General features: G+C 40.3%; 1 protein-coding gene across 1 annotated transcript in view; it reads left to right on the forward strand.

The window, feature by feature from the left end:
- XKR4 (XK related 4) overlaps nt 1–3,443 on the forward strand; it is a 211,415-nt gene extending 207,972 nt beyond the window's left edge. The window contains exon 3 of the mRNA XM_088540137.1: nt 1,668–3,443. Coding sequence (XP_088396263.1) covers nt 1,668–2,614 — 947 coding nt within the window. The 3' untranslated portion in view covers nt 2,615–3,443. The remainder of the gene's footprint in view (nt 1–1,667) is intronic.
- The last annotated feature ends 22,467 nt before the right edge of the window (nt 3,444–25,910 follow it).

Here is a 25,910-nt window from a genome sequence, read left to right on the forward strand (position 1 = left end):
GCATTTTCATTGAAATTTTACTTAAATAGTAAACACATTTAAAATGCTTGCTTTCTGCATTTAAACTGAATTCCCATTTCCATCCAAAGCAGCTTGATAGAAATCATAAATAAAAATTAATCATAAAGTATATAATTCATTTCCAACAAAATGATGTGTAAGTGAATGTGAATAACAGTGCTCAACTGGATCACTGCTCAAATGGGAATGCAGGATATTTTTCTGGTTAGAAAAAGGAAGTAACATATTAGCCTAAAAATTACATTTAATTGCAAATCATCTTTTAGAAAAGTTTATCTGCCTATAACAGTCCAAATCTTTTTGAAAAAAAGAAAAATATACCTCCAGCATAAGTATCAAAAAAGGTTTTTTAAAAAGTATTTTTTTTACAGTTTTTGTGTTTTCAGGTGAATGTGAACTATATTACTGAACTTTACTGAAGTAGAATTTCTTTACTGTGAGGGTGACAGAGCACTGGAACAGGCTGTCCAGAGAGGTTGTGGAGTCTCCTTCTCTGGAGATCTTCCAAACCCACCTGGATGCCACCGTGTGCCACGTGCTCTAGGTGTCCCTGCTTGAACAAGGGGGTTGGACTACGTGATCTCTAGAGGTGCTTTCCAAACTCAACCATTCTGTGATTCTGTGTGAAAATACCTTTAAAATTAAGTTATACTTTTTTTTTGTGGAAAATATTGTCAGGTTTTCCAGAAATACTATAGTTCTGTGTCTTGCAAATGAGCAGTTCTAGAATAAATGGGAGAGAAAATACTTATAGGAATATTAGTTATTCCTCATTTTAGGAACATCTAAAGTCGAACTTTTATTTCCATAGAAAAGTCCAACGTTGCTAAAACTCATTTAATTACCAATTGGAAGAAAATGCAGTTTTGATAATTTCTAAATACCTAATATTTTCTTTAAAATGGTGTACTTATTGAAATGGGCAACATTTCTCCTTCATTATGAGTGCTGCATCTTAAACTTTGATATATCACAAATTACACTCATACAATAAAAATTATAATCTTTCTGTATTTGTTTTGCTATGTTTTACAAAATATCTGTTAAACATTTAGATATCGCAGAATATGTGGCTTCCTACAGAAAATTCTTCGATCTCAAAACTTTCATTTAACTCTGTTCTGTGTCAAACCTGTAAAGCTATTAACTTCACTGGCCATAATGCATATCTATAGAGTATGTCTTAGGGTGGTGAATATTATTATATATAATTCTCACAGTTTAATTGATTTAACGTACTGTATGTGTAAAAGATGCTGATTAGACTTAATTGCTTCATATTGAGCCTCTTAAACTTATCAAAATCTGAAAATCCATATTCCTTCAAATGAGGACTGCAGTAGGTCCCATTAAGTCATACAGTTGACAGTGACCTGTTCCTGTCTTTTTTGGTGCTGTGAATTAATGAATCCATTTCAAACCTAAATTTGCTGGAGAAGTGTTTCAGTATGTAGTTTGGTGACAATTCTTGTTTGCAAGAACAGACGCAAATGTGCTTGTAAGGACAACGAAGTCAGAGCAGCTGGGGGTCCAGTCCTTTGTGCTGGTTGAACTAATAGAGAATGAATGAATGAATGTTCCCATGTGCCTTGTGAAGAGGGATGATGCACTAATTATACCTCAAGTGATCTTCTGTTTTCTTCTAGGTCTTACAGCTGCAGCATCTCTTGTATCCCTGGCTTGGGCTTTGGCCTCCTACCAAAAGGCCCTCCGTGACTCCCGCGATGACAAGAAACCCATCAGCTATATGGCTGTTATAATCCAGTTTTGCTGGCATTTCTTCACAATAGCCGCGAGAGTCATTACTTTTGCTCTGTTTGCCTCGGTTTTCCAGCTGTACTTTGGGATCTTCATTGTGCTCCACTGGTGCATCATGACCTTCTGGATCGTCCACTGCGAGACAGAGTTTTGCATCACTAAGTGGGAGGAGATAGTGTTCGACATGGTGGTGGGGATAATCTATATCTTTAGCTGGTTCAACGTCAAGGAAGGAAGGACACGCTGCAGGCTTTTCATTTATTATTTTGTGATCCTTTTGGAAAACACCGCTCTGAGCGCCCTGTGGTACCTGTACAAGGCCCCACCGATCTCCGACGCGTTTGCCATACCAGCACTGTGTGTCGTGTTCAGCAGCTTTCTAACGGGCATTGTTTTTATGCTGATGTACTATGCCTTCTTTCACCCCAATGGACCGCGGTTCGGGCAGTCACCAAGCTGCGCTTGTGAGGACCCTGCCACCGCCTTCGCTCTGCCCCCTGAAGTGGCGACCAGCACGCTGAGGTCCATCTCCAACAACCGGAGCGTCACGAGCGAGCGGGATCAGAAATTTGCGGAGAGGGACGGGTGCACGCCCGTGTTTCAGGTGAGACCCACTGCACCTTCCACACCTTCCTCCCGGCCACCAAGGATTGAGGAGTCTGTCATTAAAATCGACCTGTTCAGGAACAGGTACCCAGCCTGGGAGAGACACGTGTTGGACAGGAGCCTGAGGAAGGCCATCCTAGCATTTGAATGTTCCCCTGCTCCTCCACGGCTACAGTATAAAGACGATGCCCTTATCCAGGAACGCTTGGAGTACGAGACCACATTATAAACAAAACACAACAAAAAAGAAATACCCACAGCTTGAAGAAGCTCTGACATTACCGCCCAGATTGAGGGTTGATAGTAGGGCTGTAAGAATAACTAAACTGCGTCCTGCAACTAGAGCTACAAGCTGTAGTGTTCTTAGTCTGGCTATCATCATGATTATCATTTGATCCACTGTGTGCAGTCTGTCCGCAGGACCCTGATTCAGCAGCATCACCTGAAAGCCTCAAAAAAACAAAAACCAACCCCCATACATGTCCACGTCCACACACGCACACACACATCAGTTACTTCAGCTGGGGACGCTCACCCACGACTCCTTGCTGCTATGAAACTCTGACTGCATAGTACTCACATTCAAAACATTAGGAAGGTCCTGATCAGAGCTTTCAACATTAGCCAGTAGTGCATTTTATTTTAGAAATTAAAGATTGATATTTGCATATTCAATGGCAAAAAATAACAAAACTTGTCAAAAATAACAAAACTGTACCATGCAATGTTGCTGTTATGAAAACTGGTTCCTAGGGGAAAAAATAGGAGCATAGTAGTTCTCAGCATGTCCACAGATAAACCATTCAGGTTAGAATAGGTTTGCAGAAGAGTTCTTAACTAAAAAGATACATCATGATGTTTGTAAGGCTGTCAGTGAAAAATGAACTAAATTCTGAGTTTATAGGCATTAATACCAACAGAGCTGTCTGTTTTCAGTGGAATTTCAAAGTCTTTTTAATTGAAGTTTAAGTTCTTTATGTTACTTTCAACAGAAATTCTATGCAGCTCACTTCTGGTTTTCAGGAGAAAGAAAATACAAACAAATAAACAAACAAAAAGGAGCTCTAGCACGTAGTGATGTAATTTAAATGATAATCATGATTCAGTGTTCAATGTGCAAAAAATAAATAAATGAAAAGAACAGGGAAGAATAGTTTTCATATTCTAAACTTTTTGGAGGACCCCATTCAGCTGCTTGGGTGGAAGCTCTGAGGAGAGGAACACACTGAAGCTTCTCTCTGTTTCAGGACTCAGAATGCATGATTCAGTGTGTGAAAGTATGCAGGGCTGATAAGCGACCGTGACATGCCATACCCTTCTAGTGCCAAACTTTGTATAAAAGCAAGATCGAGATCGTTGCCTGAGGGACAGGAAAGGAGTGACACAAGCCCTACAAGAACCAGAAGCAGGAAAGACCAGTCGAGTTCTCAGCGTGTCCGGACCGCACTGATTTTTCCCGCTCAAGGTGAAAGTGATGTCTTTTAAAGGCTTTCGGCCACCTCTTAGTAAGTATATTCAGTAATGTAACCATATAACCAAGTTATGTGGAAGACCCTCTTGAGCCTGTTCAGGACTTGTTTCCGGATACGCCTAAGAGTTGTGTTGAATCTCTCGTAATTGAGTGCTTTTGCTGCAAGCTTTTTGGGTTTCAAATACCTCCCTCAGTCTAGTCAATGGTATCCTTCTTTATGTTAAAAGTATCCCCTGATGGTGCTTTCAGATGCATTAAAGATGCAAGTCAAAATTTGATAGTATTTTTTTTAAAGCTGGTGCAGAGTGAATAACTCATGAATTATTTCAGTATTTTTGTAAAGTAAAAATATGGTATAAAAAGGTTACTTTTTATAAACCTCAAATCTTTTAATACATTTCATTCTCTTTATAGCTTAGAATTTAAGAATTGGTCCATTAATTTTATCAACTGGCTTCTGCAGGTTGATAGAAACATGATTTGCACACATCACGGATTTGTTTTGCAGTGTAATGCCATATGAAAGCCTACACGGGTACTTTTAGAATATTCCATAATCTGTGGATCCTGCTTCAAATGTAAAAGTGACTTGTAAAGACACCAAGTGATTCCGTAATTTGCTATTACTATTTCCATCCATTTAGGAGACTGAAGCAGAACTGAAGAGTTACTGTTTTAAACGCATTGTCAGGATGGAGAAGACCTGATGATTGGTATTTTTATCTTCACTGTCAGGTATATTCAATGTAGTCACTGCTGTATATGCTGCCGGGTAAATTTCAGTCCTTCCTGTTATTAATATTTGTACTATGAAATAGCAGAGGTTACATGGCCTATGTTTATTTGTATGCATTCAACTAACCATTTTTAATGTTGACTTTTTTATTAGTGAAATGTTCAATATCTGTTATTTGCTGGGGCAAGGCCCTCCAAGCAAAACATGGAATCTGTGGAAGTGCAGGAATCTGCGAGCCAGAAAGAACTTTACACAGATCAGAAAACACCCATTCTTGAAGGGTTTCTTAAATCTTTTCAAATTAAGCAGTGGCCAGCTGTCAGTATATTCATTTTTTAAATAAAATGATCCTTTGATAGCCCAAATCTGAAGCTTTGTACAAAGCATTTGACCATGGAGATGTAGCTGATTATTCCATGAAGAGTACTCATATTTTGCCAGGAAAACGTACTGTTGTACTACCTGCCATAAAAAAAAAAAAAAAAAAAAAAAAACAGATTTGAGGAACAGTTCTTTTGCCAAGTCAGATTCAGCAGAGCCTTCACTCCAGCACCAATTGCTCGGCCACAAGGAAATCAGGGTTTTCCTTTACGAACCAGGTGAACGGGTTGCTTGGCTTATCCAAGGCCTGTGAGGGCTGATTTTGGGAACAACTCTAGACATTTGCTACTTCTTTAATACCTAAGAGAGGCAGCCTATAGGCAGCGCATCAAGAGCTCTGCAGCTGCTTTGGGCCCCGTGCAGCAGGTCCCTGATGCCTTTGCCCAGGAAGGGTGGCACTGGCATCGCTGCCACCAGCGAGGCTGCTGCTGTGCCATGCCCCTCACAGCCTGTCCTGCTGCTGCTCGCAGCTGGAAGCCCCTTAGACAGGGAGGCTCAGTGCAGAATTTCAGGGTGCAATATTGCTTAATACAGAACTTCAAGGGTGACAGTCCAGCCCTTGCATTTTCCTTGCACTTGCATTGCAAGGTTTCTGAAGAGGGACTTGGACTGGTGTTTTATTTACTTAGTCTTGTTTGGTTTTGGAAGGAAGGACACGGAGGGGTTGTGTGTTCACTGGGTTTTAATTTCTAGCATTTACTTTCTATGCTGTCCCATCATTTGTAAGGTTTTTTAAAAATGTTTATAGATTTAAGCGGACCGCAGCAGGTTCCAATAGAAATACACCCACTGAGTGCACAGAGCCATAAACAGTAGCACGGATGCACAGCATGACACTAGAAACCCATCCAGGTGTTTGAGGAAAGGAGGAAAAGTCATGTCATACTGAGTCTAAATTTGTTCTCCAGAATCTTAGGTTCTTAATGTCAGTGATATTTTCACTGAGAATAGGATGTCCGATGAAATATAACAGTCAGTTGACTGCATGGGTAGTTTCTCATGCTTTGCCATGAACGGTCACATTACAGAGCTGTAAGAATTTTTTATAGAATTTATCAAAATTAAACGTAGTCCATGGTGAAATTCCATGATGGCCTTATGGACAGTTGATAATCAATATGCACTATTCTTTTTACCGCAGACAATTTTAAGATGTACCAATAAAGTTCAATTAAGACAGCAATAGCAAAAAAAAAAGAATTGTAAAGAAAAATAACTTCTGCTTTTGAAATAATGAAAAAATCAGGTCTTCAAGACTCCATCCCTGAACAGCAGGAAAATAAAAGAATTTCATAATTATAATCTTGTAAAGAAGAGCAATCATATCTCTTTGTCTGTTAGAAATAAATGTCATGCAAGCATTGTACTAATGAACCAAACAAATTTGCCAGTGGACCTAAAGATAACTTATCTGGTAAAAAATTTAGTCCTAAAACTTTAGGGGTTGTGGATTTGTATGTTACAGAAAAGACAATTTAAGTAGCATTCACTACTCTGATTAGATAAAGGAGGAAAGGTACTGTATATCCATGTTCATTCAGAAAATATATAAGAAAATGTAAGATAAAACTTTTGTCTTATTTTAAAAGAAATGTTATTTGTCCTACAATAAGATAATCTTTTTTAAAAATGAATTGTTTGAAAATATGTGCAATACTTTTTTCATGCATTTTAATAATGAAAAAAATCATTTCTACTTTTGCTTGTCACCTGAAATCTGCTTCTTGTGCTAGAACAGCGTTTCTGTGCTTGGCTCACGTGGGCTTGATTACATTTAAATACTATTTTCATTGTCCAAAAAACCCAATTTTTCTATTAGTTCATTTCTATAACATTGGGATTAGATTTAAAAAACTTTCTAAAGTTAAATGCTAGGCCTCATGCTGCCTGACTTTATAAACCTTTAAGGAGAGGAGGAAAACTAAATTTTACTGGAGCTGTAATTTTTATTATGTGGCAAATAGTTATTAATCCCAAAATTGTTTAAAATGTGTCTAATATTATTATCTAAGTGATATAGATAATCTCTATAATATTATCTCACTGCAAGTGTAATTCTTGAGGGGTACTAAAATTCCAAAGGCAGTGTTTTTGGAGGGAAAGTACTCCCAATCACTATAAAAAAACAATATACTGGTTTACCTTCTATTGGCCAACAAATATTCACTACTAGCCCATTGTTATTTAAAAACCCTGAGAAATAAATTTTGAAATTTATTTCAAAATTTTTATAATTTTACAAATTTATGGGGCCTTTAAAAAATGGCCCTGTGCCAGCGTGTCAGCTCCCGAAGCCATGGGCTCTTTCCTGCTCAGCCCCTGACGGATGCAACCCCAGGTGAATGCGATGCTGTGATTTACTCTGCACCTCCCGCACTGGCTGCACAATGCCAAGGAAAAGGCTCCGGCAGGTTGCTGGGGTCCTACTGCTGCCTCTCTGCTCCCGTGCAGGGTGGGAAGCAGAGTAAATCGCACTTGTGCATCCATCTGAACGGGCTCTTTTAGGCTGTGCCTCTGCAAAAGGTGCGTGATTAAAATAATCACAACACGTGTCCATGAACCTGAAAACCCAACACTGTAATTACTTATTCTGTAGAGGAACAATGCAGAATGTGGAAAGAATTGTCCAAATACACAATAAGCCATTTAATTTTGCTAATTGTAGCAATTAGACTGACTCGCGTGAAGCCCATGCTCTCAGCAGAAAGCCAAATGGAATAAGTGGCAAAGAGCCATTTCTATAGCAGAGACATCATGCTACAAAGCCCTTCCTTGGTTGTTAGTAGAGCTATATCTTTTCATTACAGCATTGAATCTATTTATCTTTATTCCGATAAAACAGATAAGAGTTTAAAATGGTAACCGATCTATTTAAGTCCGTGAATAAAAAATGCACAATGGATTACTGCAACTCATATGTAGCGATTTTTGGAAACAAATTCTGTCATCATGTTCACTTGGATGGAAATCTGCTTCCAAGATGATTTCTCACATCCGACATGAGCAGATTTCATTACAGAAGAGATGGGGATAACCTCATAAAGCCTTGCTCAAGCAAGGCTAGAGGAATAGTGTCAGTAGTATGCATGATTTGCTGGTAACTCGCAAAGTGTTTTCTAACACGAGTGATCCATTGGGCCCATTTCTAAACTTGTTTTACAGTAGTGACTTCACTGCAGGTGTTTGGTGGGATTTCTTCACATTAACACTGGTAAGGACATGGGAAAAGTCGGGCTTCTAGCCTTCAGTAAATAATTACATGGATTCAGACTGTGTAAGCATCAGGTTTGCTGTACTTTGTTAGCTCCTAATGGAACCAGCTGCAGTGCTGCTTTATAATGTCACTTGGCTCAACAGAAATCCATGCTCTAAACCTTGAGCTACCACCAATCCTTTCTTTTTAATTTTTCTTTCGCCCATTTTGGTTGAGTTGCCATTTTTCTAATCCCATTAAGGAGATTTTGAAAAGCATCTATGAGATCACAGTCGCTTCCAGCAGTCCTTGCAAACTCTAATTGCTGACCATAATATTCATTAAAATGAATTTTTTGTAAACTCATAAGCTTGGACCCTCATGTTTGTTCTGAGTGTTGAGCATCTAATAGCAACAAGATTCATATACTCATTAGTAAGCAGTGTGCCTGCTCTGAATCCTGAAGCAAAGAGGACAGCCATGTAAGGTGCAGGGGAAAAGCCCTCTTCAGAACATTTATGGGGTGATTTGCACCCATTAGAGAGGTAAGAGAGTTCTTGTTTGATTATAACAGACTTGTAAATGTGGTATTCAGATATGTACAGGAAGTTGTGAGATAAATAGCAACCTAATAGAAAAATCATGTGTATCTGCAAGGCACAGTCTGTAAAATAAAAACAAAAAGCTTTAAAGCCTAGCCAAAACTCTAGTCTCCTGGAATTGCTCAGATAAGCTTAAAAATGCGATGAATTTGTCTATGAAACTAGATAGAAACTAGATTCACAGAAACAAAAATCTGATTTTTATGGATACAAACACCTGTTTCCAGCCACTTCACTCTCTTATTTCAGACATTATTGGAAACAATAGCTTCTGGATCTTACTTTAGGGTATGCTGGAGCCCTAGCCACACTAGCAGCTCTTCTACACAAGGAAGCTGTTTTGCTATAGAAAAGATCACATCCTTTCAGGATACACAGTTATCCTGCACCAGCTGTCTGAGCTGTCCATGTCAGAAAAAAAAAGTAGTGAAAAAAATGCCTCACAAAAGCATTTCTAGTGTGAAATAAGTTTGTCCACTCAATGACCTAGTATATATAGTAGCTATTGCAAACAGGCACTTACTAATAAGCAGTTTCCTCAGCTTAATTAAACTGCGAGCTGCTCACCTAGGAAAGCCTCCACATACCTGATGTGGCACGAAGGCCAGTGCTGGGCTGTGTTTGGGTGCTAGGGGCAAGGCCAGGTCACAACCAGCGTTGCCTTCGCCACCAAAGAGCCCAGGGGAGGAAGACGGCCTGCCTGGGCCAGGTACAGCATGGAGCCCCAGAGATCTCAGGGGCTTCACTCAATACTATGACCTCCTAACTGCACTGACCTGCAGCTCCTGAATTTTTCATGGGAAAAGTTCAAGCACCTGAAATTTGGCTCCTGGAGTCGGTCAGAAGCCCTTAGATCTTCACAGGAAAGAGTAGCTCAGCACCTATCTCCCACCACAGCCTGCCAGGTTGTCCCAAAGAGGTGTCCTTCTGTATCCATCTCACCTGAAGGACTTGGGCTCACAAGTGCTTTCATGGTGGATTTATGGTAGCAGAGACCAAGGGGCAAACCAGATTCTGTTATGTCTAAGTTCGCAGTAGTTCAAACCTCCAGCTTTTATCTCTCAGGAGAAGGCTACGGGCTTTTGTCTACTGAGGAGAAAGGCACACTCCCTCCCTCCTATTTTGAGGTTATTCTTCCTCTTTACTTAAAACTTCAAGTTATCCTAAGTAGTGTAGTACTCCTAGTATTTTGATAGATCTGGACCCCTAGTGTTGAGGCCTCAGAAGTTGTCATGCACGTCACTTCTGTACAGTCAGGGTAATGTCTACACTAAATACTTGAGGCAGATGCAGAATCACTCTCCCAGCCTTCCAGCCTGACCAAAAGCTGTGTGAACATGGTTAGCACTGTGACGAAGCCTGAATCACAACACCCTGCCTTGAATAAGGTTTATTAAGGCACCTTGTGCTACTCTAGCCACGTTCACCTGGTTTATCCTGGGAGCTTAGACAGACTTTGTGGGCATGCACCACATTTATATTGTAGCCAAAGTTACCTGAGCCTGTGGTACACTCCTTTTGCAATTGCAATTCTTTTGCTGAAAAAAAAAAATCAGATTCATCTGATTAAAGAGCAAGCAGACAGTCTGCAGCATGGCTTCTCTGGAGAATATGTTTGAATAGGAGCTGTGTACAAATTGCCCAGCTCTGGAGATATGCAAGGTCAGCATCCCCAGTTTAAAGCATGTTCAAAACAGTATTTTCTGAAAGTACGTGTTTTTCTCCCTAACTGATAGAATCATGGCTTACAGTTGGCAGCAAATGTATTCACCTACACACATGTATATACATGTGTAGGTGTGCATGTACGTACACATTTACAGGAGTAAATGTACTCCTGTACTCCAGAATGACTCCTGAGATTCTGCCAGGATTTAATCTGATAGGTCATTTAGATTTCAATCCTCAAAGAAAGTGTCAGGATCATTGACATCAAGGGCAACCAAGTGCTAACTGCAAAAGGAAAAGCATGTTACTGGAAAATACATTCTGTTTGTTATTAGAGACAGCTTTGCATTATGTTGTACCAGTACTTTAATGAAGAGTTGTAAAGGAAATATGTCTCAGCTTACAGGTAATTATCTAAAATATTGCAGTAAAAGAGGAGGAACAAAATAAAGACTTGTGCAGACTAGTAAGGATTTGTTCCAACAGATTTTCTTTGCGTGCAAATCCTTGAGAAGACCTGTCAAATCAAGATCTAACTATGCCACATTTGGTTTGTCACCAAAAAGAAAACAAATATAGGCAAATGGCAAAGGGATCTATTAACCCTTTGTTTCATTTAGTGTCAGTTACATTTGTTTCACTGAATATTGATGTAGCTTATAAATGGAGTAACCTTGATAAATTAGCAAGGTTCACCTTAATTCTGATTGAAAAATACTAAAAAAAAAAAAAAAAAAAAGTCTTGTTTCCCAAGAACATGCAATTACCTGACCTGTTTTCAGAAGAAAAGATTTACTAGTTCATGGATTATGGACCAATGGTAAATGTTGGATGCTGTAGCTTGAATACACAGAAGCTATTTCTGAAATTTTAATTACCGTTGCATTTTGTATAGCATTTGATTCATTCATATCCCAGTAGTTCTTTAAAAATACCTCCATTTCCTTGGATTTCCATTCTGGGACAGGCACTGCCTCCCTTTCCACCAGACAGTGACCACACTGTGGTAGGTCATGGTGCTGATGCTGCGATGTCCATTTGTGCTGAAGACAAAGCAGGTTGCCTATTTTACACTCTCATTTCCCCTCTGGCCAATGCCGTGGCCAAGGGGAGACATTTCCCTGATATACTTCAGCCATCCACTTGGCTGCCACACCATTCTGGGTAGGAGTTAGTTTATAGACAGCGCTATTAAGACAATGAAATATCATCCTACATCAGCAGAGAGGGAAGCTGTCACTATTTGTAATGTAGTGCTGGCATATTGGCATGTATTTGTGGCTGCTATAGATTCCTCCTTTTTTATGTTATCGAAACAGCTTGGAACCTGTCAAGTTTTGCTCGGATTGATTTGCAGTTAATTAATTCAACAGACATTTTTAATCTTGAAAATCTGTGACTTGTAATGCAGTAATCAGGCTCCTGTGAGCAAACATTAATCAGTTAGGGAGAAAGGGAACCCTCTGCTAGCTGTGTGCAGCATGGTGCCCACCCTAGAGGCAGAGATCTGCAAGAAATGCAGCCTGAGCTAAGCTCTCGTCATTCATCCTATGAATCATTCATCCATTCGAGCTGGTTTTAGAAGCAAGGGAAAGTGGATTGGTGTGGTTGATATAGCTCTAGTTATTGGCAATGGGAAACTGGCCAGCTTTCTGGATGCCTCTTTCCACATCAACAAAAAAGTCATTCTATCCAAGAGCAGTTTATTTTCATTTATGGAACATGGCCAAGTAACAAAACACTTACCACATTTAGCAACCACACTAAGAAGTGTGGAGGAAGGAATGGAGAATCATTTTATCCATTCTTTTAACATACAGGTAGATCTCAGGTAATTTGGTGTGACGCAGAATGGGAAAATTTAATGGTTCCCCTAACAAACCAGACCGCTGAACAGAGAAAGAGTTTTGGTCGGCAGATGATTTATTTTAAGTCTTTTCACAAGTTCAGGTCCTTTCAGTTTATAAAAATCGCAGGAACTAGTGGGTGGTGCTATCTGTAACCTAACTCTGGTACCCAGAGCAGCATCGTCACAGCAAGAGGGATTGGGCAGGAGCTCGTGCGTGGGCCGTGCCCGCTCCTTGCCCAGGTTTACAGCCTGGACTGAGCTCTGCGGTCTCGGCTGGACAGCCGAGCCCCAGCCAGCACACACGTCTGTGTATGCATGGTGTTTAAGTTGCCCATGCTTTTTGTCATGGAAACACATCCATGAGGAACCTTAGGCAGGAGGTCAAAGGTGAAAAAGGCATGATGCTAACAAGTGATTCCTTCGGTCAGGATTTAGGGGCATTTGTGAAACACTGTGGAAAAGCTGGTCTTGTTGTTACAGTGAATAAAGGGAGGAGAGGTGTCTTTTAACAGAAAAAAAAATGCCAAAATACTACTTATGGTGCAATTACTCTCTTCCCTAGTAAAGATGTTGGCTGAGAAAATTCTGGATGTGTTATAAGCCTGCTGGAACATGCAGGGAGGTGGTGAAAGAGGCTTCTTAAATAAAACTTCATTGTTATTGACAGGAGTTGTTTATTAGCAATAAGATACGAAGTTATCTCAAACTAAGGCCTGGGTGACAAGGATTTTGTATGGCTGTTATGTCAGTGATTGTTAGCTTTAGAAATCCTAGTTCCTTATAATAGTTTAGAGCTCAACATTTTATTTTCTTCACAGAGGATAAATCTCAGCTGGCTTCTACAAAAACAAAATTTTTAAAACAGGCTCCTAAGATGGGCTTTTCTATATATGGAATATTATAGGCTTGACGTGTTAGGTGCTTGTACAATTTCTCATGCTCTCAGTTTCTCGTACTTTACCTTTGGCAAACAGTGGATTTTCATGTGCATGTTCCTTTAGTGCACATAATCCTTGCGTCAGCTTTATCAGTCACTGCTCAAGGGCACGTGCGTGGTGTGTATGCGTGTACTTGCAAAGGTACAGAGAAGGATTAAAAAGGAAGATGTAGGTCAAGAGGTGATGTGGTAAAAGTTTTATTATCATTAGAGAACAGCTCTGAATCTTATTGGGTATGTGAACCCTCATGATATTTCTTCATGCTCAGGTATTCTGTCACTCAGCTCATTATGGGAATAACTGCTGACAGACTTTGAAACATATTATAAGTTATCAGTTTGTGCTTGTTTAAAAGCACCCTGACTGCAGTAGAAATCCCTATGGAGACATCCATAGTATCACACATGATCCATAAGTGTAACATATCATCACGGTTCTGGTTTCTTTACAGATTCACTCCAACAAGTTTGCAAAATGTACTTGATATTGTGCTGATCTTTTTTCTTGCTTCCATTATCCTCTTGTGCTTATAAATTTCATATGCAATCCCCACTGAAGAGAAACAGAGAAGGCACTCAGGTTATAAAACTGACATTTTTTATTATGTAACAGTATAAAACTCAGCAATTCCCTTATGTAATACCTAGCTATTGATATAATCTCCATAGTAAGAGAAGAAAAAGTAAGTTAATGATGAAATACTGAAGTGATGATGAAGTTACTGATTGCAAAGCAGAAACATTTTTAAAGATAACCATCATATTTTGCTCTTCAGCTGATCTTACTTCATAATTCCAAAAGCCTTGCTTCACATCCATAACAAGCCTATAAATAAACACCGTTTATTTTAGAGATTCACAGGACATGCAATAACCTAAGATCTTCTTGGAACTCGACCTTCTATGGCACTTCAGCTCGTCTTTAGAGCGTAATTCCTTTGAATCAATTCCCACTGATTCCCTAGAGCTGGAGCTGCCCCCTACATACTATGTTCCATATGGTGGGGCAGATATTTTACTGCCTATTCATTGAGTAATGCATTGTTAACAAGCTAAATTTTATCCTAACAAATGAGCCTCACTGCATTTTCCCATGGGTGTCAATCCATGTGTAAGGCTGTCTGAAAGCGGGAAGCTGACTCTGTTCTTTTGCTCATGCTTGCTTACCTGTACTTTTAATCAAGCACTAACTTTAAAAATGTTCTTTGAGACATGAACAACCCGGTGATCTTTTGGATTCTGGATTTGATGCATGACGCTAGTAAATGGTAAAATCATCTTCTTGGTTTAGGGCAAGTGCAATGCTACTGAGACACAGTAGCTATGGTTCTTCCACATGCTGATTTTTTTTTGCCTTTTGTCAGGTACATTTGTGCTTTAAAAGCTGGTGAAGATCTCTAAAATCTTATTTTATGAAAACGAATCCCTTCTTTAACTGTTCTTCCTTATTATATATTGTTCTCATGAAATTCACTGTTCATAAGGAGCATGTCAGTTGATTCACGCTGGAACAGTCCCTTCTCTGTAGACATTCCAAATAGTTTCCTGGAAAAGGTATTAATGAGCCCAGCAGCAATTTAAAAGAACATATCCACTCAGTACTGCAAAATGTACCCTCAGATAAGGCAGTAGCTTGACTAGCTTGTGTGTGTTCGCCCCCTTCATCTCCTGAGACACAGAGCTCAAAGTCTCTTTTACAGTTTGACTGCTGAGTTTGGTCTCCTTTGAGACAATATGTGCAAAAATGTTTCTAGACTATTATTAAAATGAGTGAGCCCTGCAAAGTAATTTCATGTGAGGCAAATGATCTTGTAGGACTCAGACTTGATAATGGTTGTGCATACACAACTTTTTTAAAGAATCAACAGATAAGTAGAAGTTAAAGAGAAAAAAAAAAGAGGGAAAGAAATTCTCATGAGATGCAGAATTCTATCCAGTGAAGACTTCAGTAAGTCTTATTCAAGTCACACTTATCCTGGGATTTGACAGTTTACAAACCATCATAGATGGTGTGCCTGAATATCCGCTATAGTAAATGGATGACTTTATGTTGAGTTTCATGATCTGGAATAAACTCCAGAAGTAAATACTGGAGTGTTTAAATACTGGGGAATAAACTCCAGAAGTAAATACTGGGGTGTTTTGCTTTTAAATTTCACAATGCTCCTCCAAACAAAATTTATTGTAAAGGAATCTCTTTAAGAATGGTTTTAAAGCTCCCTTGAATTTTACCGTCAAGTAAAGCAGTCAGTCATTGGGCACCCGTGCGGATTCGGCTGGGTTCATGGAATTGTCTGGGGAAACACTATCAGCCTGAAAGTAATATTAAAGCATTTCTAGGCCTTCCAATTCCCTTAGTCACTGGATGAGTCCAAGATACCTGGCAGGATTCCAGAACAAATTAATATAGCTCTTTAAATTTTCAGACAATTTATTAAAAGTAACATTTTCTGTGACAAAAAAAAAAATACCCTGCACACTATATGTTTCCATTTCAAGGGAAACTGCATCTCAGTCTTTAGTACAGAGGCAGAGACAGAGGCAGTGACATGAGGGACATCAGGCAGGCTTAGGTCTTCTTCCATTACACTGCCTCCAGTGCCTCCCCCTGACACAGCTGAGCTGATGACGGGAGGGCAGTCTGCTTTTTCTTGCCACAGATGCTGCCTTTTGAGTACTGAGACTTGGGGAGTTTGTCAAGCTATTAATTTGAGTATCTGTCTCCGAAAACGAAAGGCAGGGAATAAAAGTTATCAAGCACTGAGGTAAGAGGATGCCTACATATGTTAAATACCCACAATGTCAGAATGACAAAACATTGTACTGGATGCCAAGCCTGTAGGAGCCAATGCTAAGAACAAAAGCAAGTTTATTGTTTATTAATTGGCGCAGTGCAGCCCTCATAGACACCATTCTCAATTCTGTAAATTGATGGGGAAAAACAAAGGATCATCATTTTTAGCTCTTGTTTCATGTGGGGAACACACTTTTCTACATCAGTTTAAGGGTATGCCTTTTAGCATCTTTGGGTTTTATGAAGTAAGACAAGGCAAATAGTTTTCTTCCCTCCAAAATTAGAATACATCTTTCTGCTTGGATTTGCATAAAACTATGAAGTTTTGATGTCCACCAGATTTTGGATGATTGCTGTGATCCTCACTGTACTATCCCCAAAATATATGAGCAAATGAGCAGAAACTCCTGACAAAATTTGGGGAGGAAGCTGCAATACCATGATGCCCTAAGAAAATTCACACCCTGGTATTCTAGTTTTCCACTCCATTCTACAGCAAAGAGTGGGAAAAGTTAAAAGTGAAAATGTGCAAGTGTAATTGGCAATTGCCCGTGGCTCTGCGCCACTGCTGTGGTGGGTAGGTTGAACTCACTGTGAACATCAGTGACTTCTTATGCAGAACTGCCAGAAGTGAGGTTGTTCGAAACCGCGTCACTTTTGAAAATTACAATCAAGATACAACATGCTTAGAAAGGTAAAACTAAGCATATACAAGACAGTTCCAGATTCCCTTGCTTGATAGAAACCTCCTCCTCCAAAATAACGCATAATTTTCTGTTTCATGAGTTATATTAAACCCATTTCAGATGTATAAATGCTATATTTTCGCAGACCAATTAAAAATATATATATTTACATTTTTTTGAAGTTCCCTGCTGTAGTATCTTAGAGGCAGGCCCAGAATTCACAATACCACATTACACACACCCATGTTCTTAAAGGATCAACAGTAGGGTTGGAGAGTAAGATTCTCCAACATGTTCAGTAATGGCATGTATGACTTAGCTGCTATTGTAGAGAGGAATACCTCTTATTTTGTCTGTCTACTAGAAAGAGATTTCTCCACGAAATTCATATCCTGAAGTCTCCTTTTGCGCTTGCACACGTGCTGTGCATTTAGGTACAGAAAACTGTCTTGCTCTTCTTTTGAAGCAGGAACTCAGAAGGGAAAACTGGGACTGCCATTGTCAGGAGTCTCTTGGCCAGATATTTGGGCTAAAGGTGTGGGCTCAAGTCTCTTCTCATCCTGAGCAGATTCAAGCCAACGTTTTATTGGAGAGTCTCCTACCCACAGGATGGGGAACCCAGTCCATCTCTCCAGTTATAAAAAACTACCCTGAAGCCTGAAATGAAAGAAGTGGTGGGTGCAGATGGGAAAACCTGAGAAGAGATATGACTCTGTAGTCCAAGGTAGAGACTGATCTGCTCTTTTGTTTTGGTTTCTACTGAAGGAGTGCTTAAAATTCAATCTAAGACCGTAGTTGGATAGATCACAATCATAGTTGGATAGGCTTCCATGATCAAGGGCTAGAGCCCATGCCTGCTCCCCTCAGCCACGTCTCCTGAGCAGGCACTGGCCACCCTCACCAGCAGGGCAGCTCATGGTGACACACCATCATGCTGGGTTTGCTAATATAGAAGCTGTAGGAATACTTGGTGAGGGATCGCAAACACATGGGTACAGCCCGCATGTATCCAAACATATGATTACATCCCAGACCAGCTCAGAGGTCCAGCAGTCCCCCAGGAGACCTGGGGCATGGGACTTGGTAACTCCCAGGTGGCCTCTGTTGAAGGTGGGTGCCTAGAAGTTCACCTGAGCCAAGATGTTGGTACCTCTGGGCACACACAGTGGCACAGCTTCAAGCACTCATGTTGCATTTCTGCCTTTCAGGAGCAAGAATCCGAGAAATAGACCAGATCTCATGTGATAAATAGTAAATGACTTCCTGACGCTATAAGAAGCCTGTAAAAAAGTGCACATGCAAATAGACTCAAATACTTGAAATTCAAATTCCAATAGTATATTCTGTGTCCTTTCTTTGTTACTATTACTGAAAACATTTATTTTATTTTGTTTTGTTTTTAGAAATCATAAAGATTCATGCTTGGCATTAAATTGTTACATGGTATAAAATCAATTCCAGATGAGTGATTTTTTACTATATGTGTCCTGGGTTTATTTTCTTGGTTATTTTTTGTAAACACATTTTACATCTAACTACCTCAGCTGCCTTTTGTTTTGTTTTGGCACATACAAAGTCATGCACTTTCTATATTTGGGGGCGGGGAGGGTAGGTTCTTTCCATTTTGAATAAGCAGGTTCAAAGCCATGTTGATCAATTTATAGAGGAGATCAATTTAACAAGACATAATTATTAACAGTTGCAGAACATACATTTTATTTTTAGGTTCTGTTGGGGTATACTTTAACTATCCAGAAAAAAAAACACCATAAGCTGCTTATTAATTTGCCTTAAAAAATGTGTGCTCTTTCCTATTCAAGTTGTGTTATTTAACTCTTATCTTGTACACAATTTATGTGACAAAAGCTAAAGTAACAGTTGGCAGATAAACAGCAAATTGAACAGAATGGACCAATAGTTTCTCAGTTCTCTGTTGTAAACTGTTGCATTATACACTGATTGTGCTAAAATAATTGTTACTGTGCTTATACTCCTTAGTCACCATTGCAGAAATAAAGTTATGGAAGATCACATTTGTGTTTATGGAACAATGTAGATATCCCCCCAGTACAAGCACAGTGACTTGAGGTGAATGATAATCATTGCAGAACTTGTGCTTTGACTTGTAAACATTGTAAAAAATGTATTTGGTATTTTATTTGAAATGAAGAATCAAAAATAGTTATTAAAAAAATCTTCCTGTAAATATATATATTCTGATTCCATGTATACAAACATTCCTTTAGAGTTCAGATTGTGAAGAGTGTCTTTATTGGCTAGAGACTACTGTCTCCCGTGGCAGTGGTTACATGTGCTATAGTAAAGAACACAGTGTGTGAAGTATTTGATGTACTGCAGTACCATAGTTCTTTTGGTCTGTTAAGTAAGTTGCAATTTGTGATGAAATGAAGTTGAAAGTAGTGCTTCATACTAACAAATTTCCTTGGTTACAACTTGATTTTTCTTGTAAAACTTAAAAGGAAAACTTGAAAATTTTATATATTTGGATTTTGTAGATTTTTTTTATTTTATTGCAACACAAGGTACCAAAATCATTAAATAAAGTACACTGTGGTCATTTTACCATATCTCTAGAGTCTTTTTTAAAACACTTCTTCCTTGATGGATCAGCAAAAGAGCACTATCTATGACCCGCTAAATTATTACTGAACAACAAGACCAAAGTTGACCCACTTGCAAGGGATAGGACCAGATGACCTATTTTAGAATTCTAGGCAATATTATCATGTGGTAAAATTTGACTCTGTTGTATCTGTGTAAATTCACAATAATTTGTATTTTACAAGTTTTATGGAGCAATCTGAAATTACAGCAAGTAACCCAGCAGTCTTATACACATATACTAGAACCTTTGAGAAACCTTATTGAGGGAAAGCACATATATGTAATGCACAAGCCACAGAATTATTCTGGGGCTCAGGTAGATGGAGAGGGACGACTGGCCTGACCTCAACCTTGTCTTGAGTGTGATAATGAAGAGGTTTAATTTCTTCTAGTTCTGCCTCACGCACAGGTACTTTCATCACTCGGATATTTCACAAGATGTTGATGTCTTTGACAGGATCTCCAATGGCCTCAATAGCCCTCCTAGATTTCATTGCCTCTTTATCCTGTGCAATGACATCCCAAGCATGACTGAGAATTTGAGCAACAGTGGGCAGTACAAATCTCATAGCCTTTCTGCCTCTTAGCCTTTCTTCTTAGATGTCATTCGTTGGTGTCTGTTAGGCCATCAGAAAGACAGATGGGGAAAACAACCCACCTAGCAATAACTAAATCATTTTCTTAAGATCAAAGACAGGAAATAAAGCAGAGTGTTTTCATACTATAGCAACAGGAAACTTAGAAAGGCTTAATACAGCTAAAATGTTCTTCATGTGTCTAAGCTCTCCTAAAAGTTGCACAGGTATAAAATGTATTTGATCAGTGGCTTATGTGCTCTATAATGAAGCTGGAAAGTAGAAAAATAATTATTTATGCTGCGTAGTATTTCTACTCTACTACATCAAGCTTGCTGACATGGTGTCTAGTGCACCAGACCCGGCTTACTGTTCCCAGCACAATATATTTTGTCTTGTTCCTACCAAAGGCTGGCAAGCAATGAGTTTTTTTTCTTAGGTGGGAAGATATTTTTCATTTACAAGAAGCTACAAACAAAAACAAAGTCATGAGTCTATTTCATATTCTTTTTCATAAATTAAAGTCTATACAATTCTATACACACACCAAGTATATGAAGCATTTGCCAGTGCTGTGTAACTGGTAAATATCCTCCTAGAATTTACACACCTTTCTATTTTCAACAAGATTGGATCATTCTTAACTGAATGAACCTGTTTATAGAGGGCAAGATAATTGGAAATGCCCTAAAATATGGGAGGATAAGCTTACATATATTCCCTTTATAAACACTGCAGTTGAGCTAATGCATTAGCACTGGTACTGTGGGATCTTCCGTTCTTTCTCTAAACTATCCCATAGTTTCAAGAAAGTTCATCTTAATTTTGATTTCCTCTATCTTTAAAGTTTACACCAGTCCAGATTTAGCCTATGATCAATTCATAAAACACCAAAGATCTGGAAATCATTATGAAGCCCGTGGTGGTGAATACCTCCTGAGTTCAGGAGCAGTGAACGAGCTAACATGTACGATCATCCAAGCTTACTGCCCTAAATTTCCATGTTAAGTAGGCAAATACCAGCTGCATCCTCCAGCTTCCCTCTCCCTGAACCCCAGGAGATAGAACAGCACTTGTTCCCCTATGGAGAGCATTCATTACACTCATCCTCGACTCATCCATCTTTTCTCCCTTTCTGCCCTTGCACTTCTCCTCCCCGCTCCGCTCCCTTGCAAACACCACCCATGCTCTCATTTTCTACCCTGCCGCTTCTGCTCTGCCTCACATCTCAAGTCCTGTGCCAGTTTTCACACAGTACCTTGTTCATGTGACCGCCCTCTTTCACCACACACCTCCTCCTCGCTCTCCATCGCCATGTATCCTCACTTTCCTGGGGGTGCAGAGGCCACCGGGATTCTCCTCATCGAGTTAGTGTTAGGCCACATTCACCAGCCACAGCTCAGCTGCACACACCATGGGGACATGCAAACTGCTAATGCTCCCAGCCTGGGGAATTGATGGAAAACAAAGTTTCCATAAAAGGCGACTGTCTCCTGAATACTGACACCAGGATCATCTGCCTTTTTCTTCTAGCTGTCTCTGGCTACCCCTAACTTAGGAGACATCTCTCCTTATGACTCCCAGCCTGCAAAGAGCTCTGCGGGATCCTTGCTTCAATGGGCGAGCAGCAAGAAAAAACCTTCGGGCCGGGGAGAGGAAAGACACCTGCCGGCAGGAGGCATATTTAGCTGGAGATCGCATTGGATTTATTTTGGAGAGAGCTCAGCATGCAGCACTTTCCAGCCTCTAACAGGAGCTGGGAGCACTCAGGCACTCTGAAAGTCTTTGAAGGACCCTTGTTTTTCACACTGAGCTGCCAAAACACCTCAATGTTTGGGGTGGTCAAGAGGGGGTTTTTGGGCACACTAGCTTTGACTCCTGCGTCCGCAACATCCTTTCCCCTTGGGACACAGCTTGCATCAACCTGTATGAGCAGACGTTGTCCTGAATAAGCCACGAGCCAGCTTTGAAATCTGCTCTGAGGGCATTTCTATCAAATAAGTAATTGTGCTGTTTGCCTTGAATCAGTGCTCTGTCTTGACTTCATCATGGTCACCTCAGACAGCTTTAATTTCCTCCTTTTCAAACTCAAGAGCAAACCAGCTATTTCTTAACTTTTAGTTACATATCAGGGTAACAAGGAACACCTGGAGGCTCCTTCAGACTGAGCGCTCAGCATATCACAATGCACCCATTTTTAGTGCATTTGTTTGCTCCTATCGATCTCTTTCTTTGCTTGTTGGATGCTTTTATAATTCTTTCAAGATTGTCCCTTTAAGGCTTTTTCTTCTTTTGTTTTTGTCTGTTTGTTTATTTTAAAGGCTGTTAGTTTGTTTCTGTGCTTTCCTTCAGGGATTCAGTTTTGCTTTCAGCTGTATTTTACCATCTGTTATGTCTGAGTCTACATTTCAAGCACTGTCACCTTCCTATGCTGACTTAGACTGCAGCTGGCTGCAGCGGTGGGAGAGGAGCTTTCTGGTTACGCTATACCTGAGCAGTGTTTCGCCAGAGGTCTGATGTCCTGAGGAATGTCCTAACAACAGCCTGATGAAAGCAGGGACATTAATCCGCATATAGACTTGTTTGATGAGTCTGAGTGCTTTGCTCTGCTCTTTATCACTTAATCTGCATCCCATGCCATCTTTTGCCTACAGGTTTATTACAGAACCATAAGTGCCACCTCGGAATTTCCTTGGCCTTTATATGGGATGCCACCTAGCCTGTATTTTCAAATCAAGAAAACCCACAACAAAAAGATCTTGCCTTACCTGGGCTGTAGTACCTAAGAGCACTTGCCATTTCTAGGCAAGTGTTTCAAGTCTCCAGAGGAATGGAAGGAACTCCTATATGTTTAAATTCTGTTATAGCATAAAACACACAGCATATCTTAACGATAACCCTTAATGAACATCAAATATCATACCTGTGTGAGCACTATACACAATGCAGCGTATTGCATATGTGATAAAAAAAATTAGGCCGTAATTTAAGTTCTGTGCTACTGTATATAAAAGGAAAGGGGTTTCCTTGTCTTCTGTGGGAATTACTGGTGCTTGTACACAGGGGTTACAGCCCTGCCCCCTCCCTCCCAGTGGCAGTAGGCAGGACATTATTAATAATTAAGAATAAACATGCCTTATGGTTATAGGGTTCTTCCAGGAGACATGAGCTCCTGCAAATAACCTCTAGATAGTAATTAATCAAGTTTAGCCCTTAGATGGTCTTTTGCTGTGGGCTGTTTAGATGGGTTATTTGATCTGGCTGACGTTTAAAGTTACAGCTATGCAACTCTATTCTATTCTGTTTATTTATTTATTCAAAGCAGTTTTGTACATTTGGACAGGTGACCTTATCCTAAATTGTCATTCAGTGCTAGGAAAGACATGTGTTGGATGCTTTTGCCCGGATTTCAGAGTAAACACTTTTACATCCTAATGGGATACAATGTCATTAAAATGACATATTATGTAGCATAAAATTAGATTTACCTCTCTTGTAGAGCATATCTGTGAGACTTTAAAGCAGTCTTTCTATTACAAATAAATTAAAGTCTATAAGAATTATCAAGTAAAAAATCCATCTTCGCTTTCCTCCATATGAATTACTAGAATCAGGCATTTCAGCAAAACATGCAATTGAGATGCAAACATTCTTGAAAACTTTGGGATCCAAAGAATTGCCATTTAGGTTCTTTTTCAGTGCTCAATTAAGGTGCCTGAGAAACTACTGTTTGCTTTTCCTCGTCCTGCTAAGATGTTAAATTGTGGCTTGGGGAGCAGGGAAGCAAGAGGACAGCATCCAGTTTGCCTGACACCATCATCCTGCCACTTGCGCGGTGTCATCGGCCACAGCAGCACGTGCTGAAGAGGCCACCACGGCTCCGGTTCAGCACATGGGCACGGCTGCAGCCTGGGTTTGTGTCTCTTCCTGGCCACATAGCCCTCCAAAACCGCACAGAGGTGAATCACGTCACGGGAAGTTGCAACCTCAGTTTTTAATTCAGCTTCTTTTAACACTGTTTTGAATACAAATCTCATAAAATCTTTGCTTTAGTTAACTTCTCTTGCATAGATAATTCATTTTAGCCAGTGGTCTGTGCCACAGGATGCTTCCTACTGTTCATAGAGATATTCTGCCTGGAGCAAAATTAAAATGGGAAGTGTCTTGTAGCACTTTTATCTGATTATTTTTCCTTGTGCACGAACATGCAACTTATTTTAAGATCATAGCATGTGTGTTTCCTAAAGGAAGAGGAAGAAAAACCACTGCAGCCTTACAGAAAGACAAAAATTCTTGGAAGAACATGAAAGTCTTGTGCTCATGACAATTTGCCTTGAAGAATTTATCTGATATTTCACTGAAACCTGAATTATCAGAAGCCGTAACTTTCTCTGCATTGATTGCTACCTCAGTTCAAGAGAAGCACTGAAGAGATGGCATTTGAATTCACACGGTAAGCAAGGTTTCTAGGGAGATGCTGTAGCTCTTATTGACTTTGCTGGTGTAGCTGGAAGAGCGCAAGCAAGCTTTTGGGCTCAGAGTCTCTCTGTTATTTATGCTATATCTGCCTAAAATTACAGAGCAAATATACAACGAATCTGTGCCTAGAGAAGAAGGAATGAACGCGTAGCTCAGAGTATGCCAAAGGAGAGGGCAGAGCCAGGGAGGAGACGCTGTGAGAAGGCAGACGGAGAGCGATGCTGGAGCTGGGCACTGCCGGCTGCTGCACCTGCGCGAGTGGAGATCTGCGCTCTGCTCTCATCGGCTCCTGCACGTCCCATGTTTACGCAGAGGCTGCAAAGAAGACTTTTCCATACTGCCTTTTTCAGACCAGATCAGGCTGCATGAATAAATAGTTCCCTGCGTGCCAGCTTGCATTGCTACTGTACTAAGTGGCAAGGCACTGACCTGAGCATTTCTCTTGCTGCAGCTGTCAGGATGGGAATGGAGAATTTGGTATTAACGCTCAGAGAAGCTCAGCTGAAGTATTCAGAGGAATAGCCTCTGCTTCAGTGATGTGGCTTTCCACTCACGCCAAGAGCGCAGTGCTTCTAAATTCTCATGCCCTTAATGTTTCTGACATCAGAAACACTGGCGGCAAACTTCCAACCAACATGCCAGGGGGAAAAAATAGAAAAGTGAACGAAAATGTTAGCAAATCATCCCTCTTCTCACTGTAAGTTTCCCTGTGCAAATATCCTTGTGCTCAGATGCCGAGGAAGAGTTGCTGTGTTCAGGTTTTGCCATGCCACAGATTGCTCTACCCTAGATAAGCGAATGGAGAGGTGGTGCCTGTGCAAATCCAAGCAAACCTTACCAAGGAGCCATGGAAAACAGGTTTATGTATGTGAAGTGTGAAACAAGAAGGCTTGGCACCAAGTGGCAGCCAGACAAGACTGGTTTCAGACTGCCAGGGCCTCATCTCTGAGGATCAGGCATAATTCCTTTTGTCTTAAAAAGGAGCACAAGTGGCACTCTCTGAGCCACACGGAGCCATCTTGCATCTTGAAGAAGAGGCATCCTGCCTCTTTCTGCAGCGCAGGCTCAATGCTGACCAGGGGCAGCTCAGGGACTCCTGTGACTGCAGTTGTAATGGGCAATGGGGCAACACAGCTCTTTAAACACGGGTTAAAATGGACGGGAAAAAAAATGGCAAACATAACAGAGTACAGAATCCGCGTTTCCATTTCTGGTGGATTTTTGTAAGCCTGGTGAATCTTTGGGAAAAATAAACCTTCAGCTTTCTCTCCAGATGCATGAGGTAAATCCAGCCCAGAGAACAGCACAGGATCCCAGGAAGGCAAATATGGGCTGCTGGCACATGACCTACCTGGAATTCACCACATTCTCTCGATCTCATTTCTTTATTTCTTTCAAGCAGCTGCCAATACCTGCTGCGCCTCTTGAAGTCGGCTGTGCTCCACCCCAGCAGCGGCACATTCATCGTGGGCTGCATCACCACCACCTTCCCAGCTGATGCTCAGGCAGACCTACCTGGATCTCCCCAG

This window comes from Tinamus guttatus, unplaced genomic scaffold, assembly GCF_059628265.1.
Source record: "Tinamus guttatus ecotype Peru unplaced genomic scaffold, ASM5962826v1 Tinamus_guttatus_pri_ptg000056l, whole genome shotgun sequence".
Lineage (NCBI taxonomy): Eukaryota > Metazoa > Chordata > Aves > Tinamiformes > Tinamidae > Tinamus > Tinamus guttatus.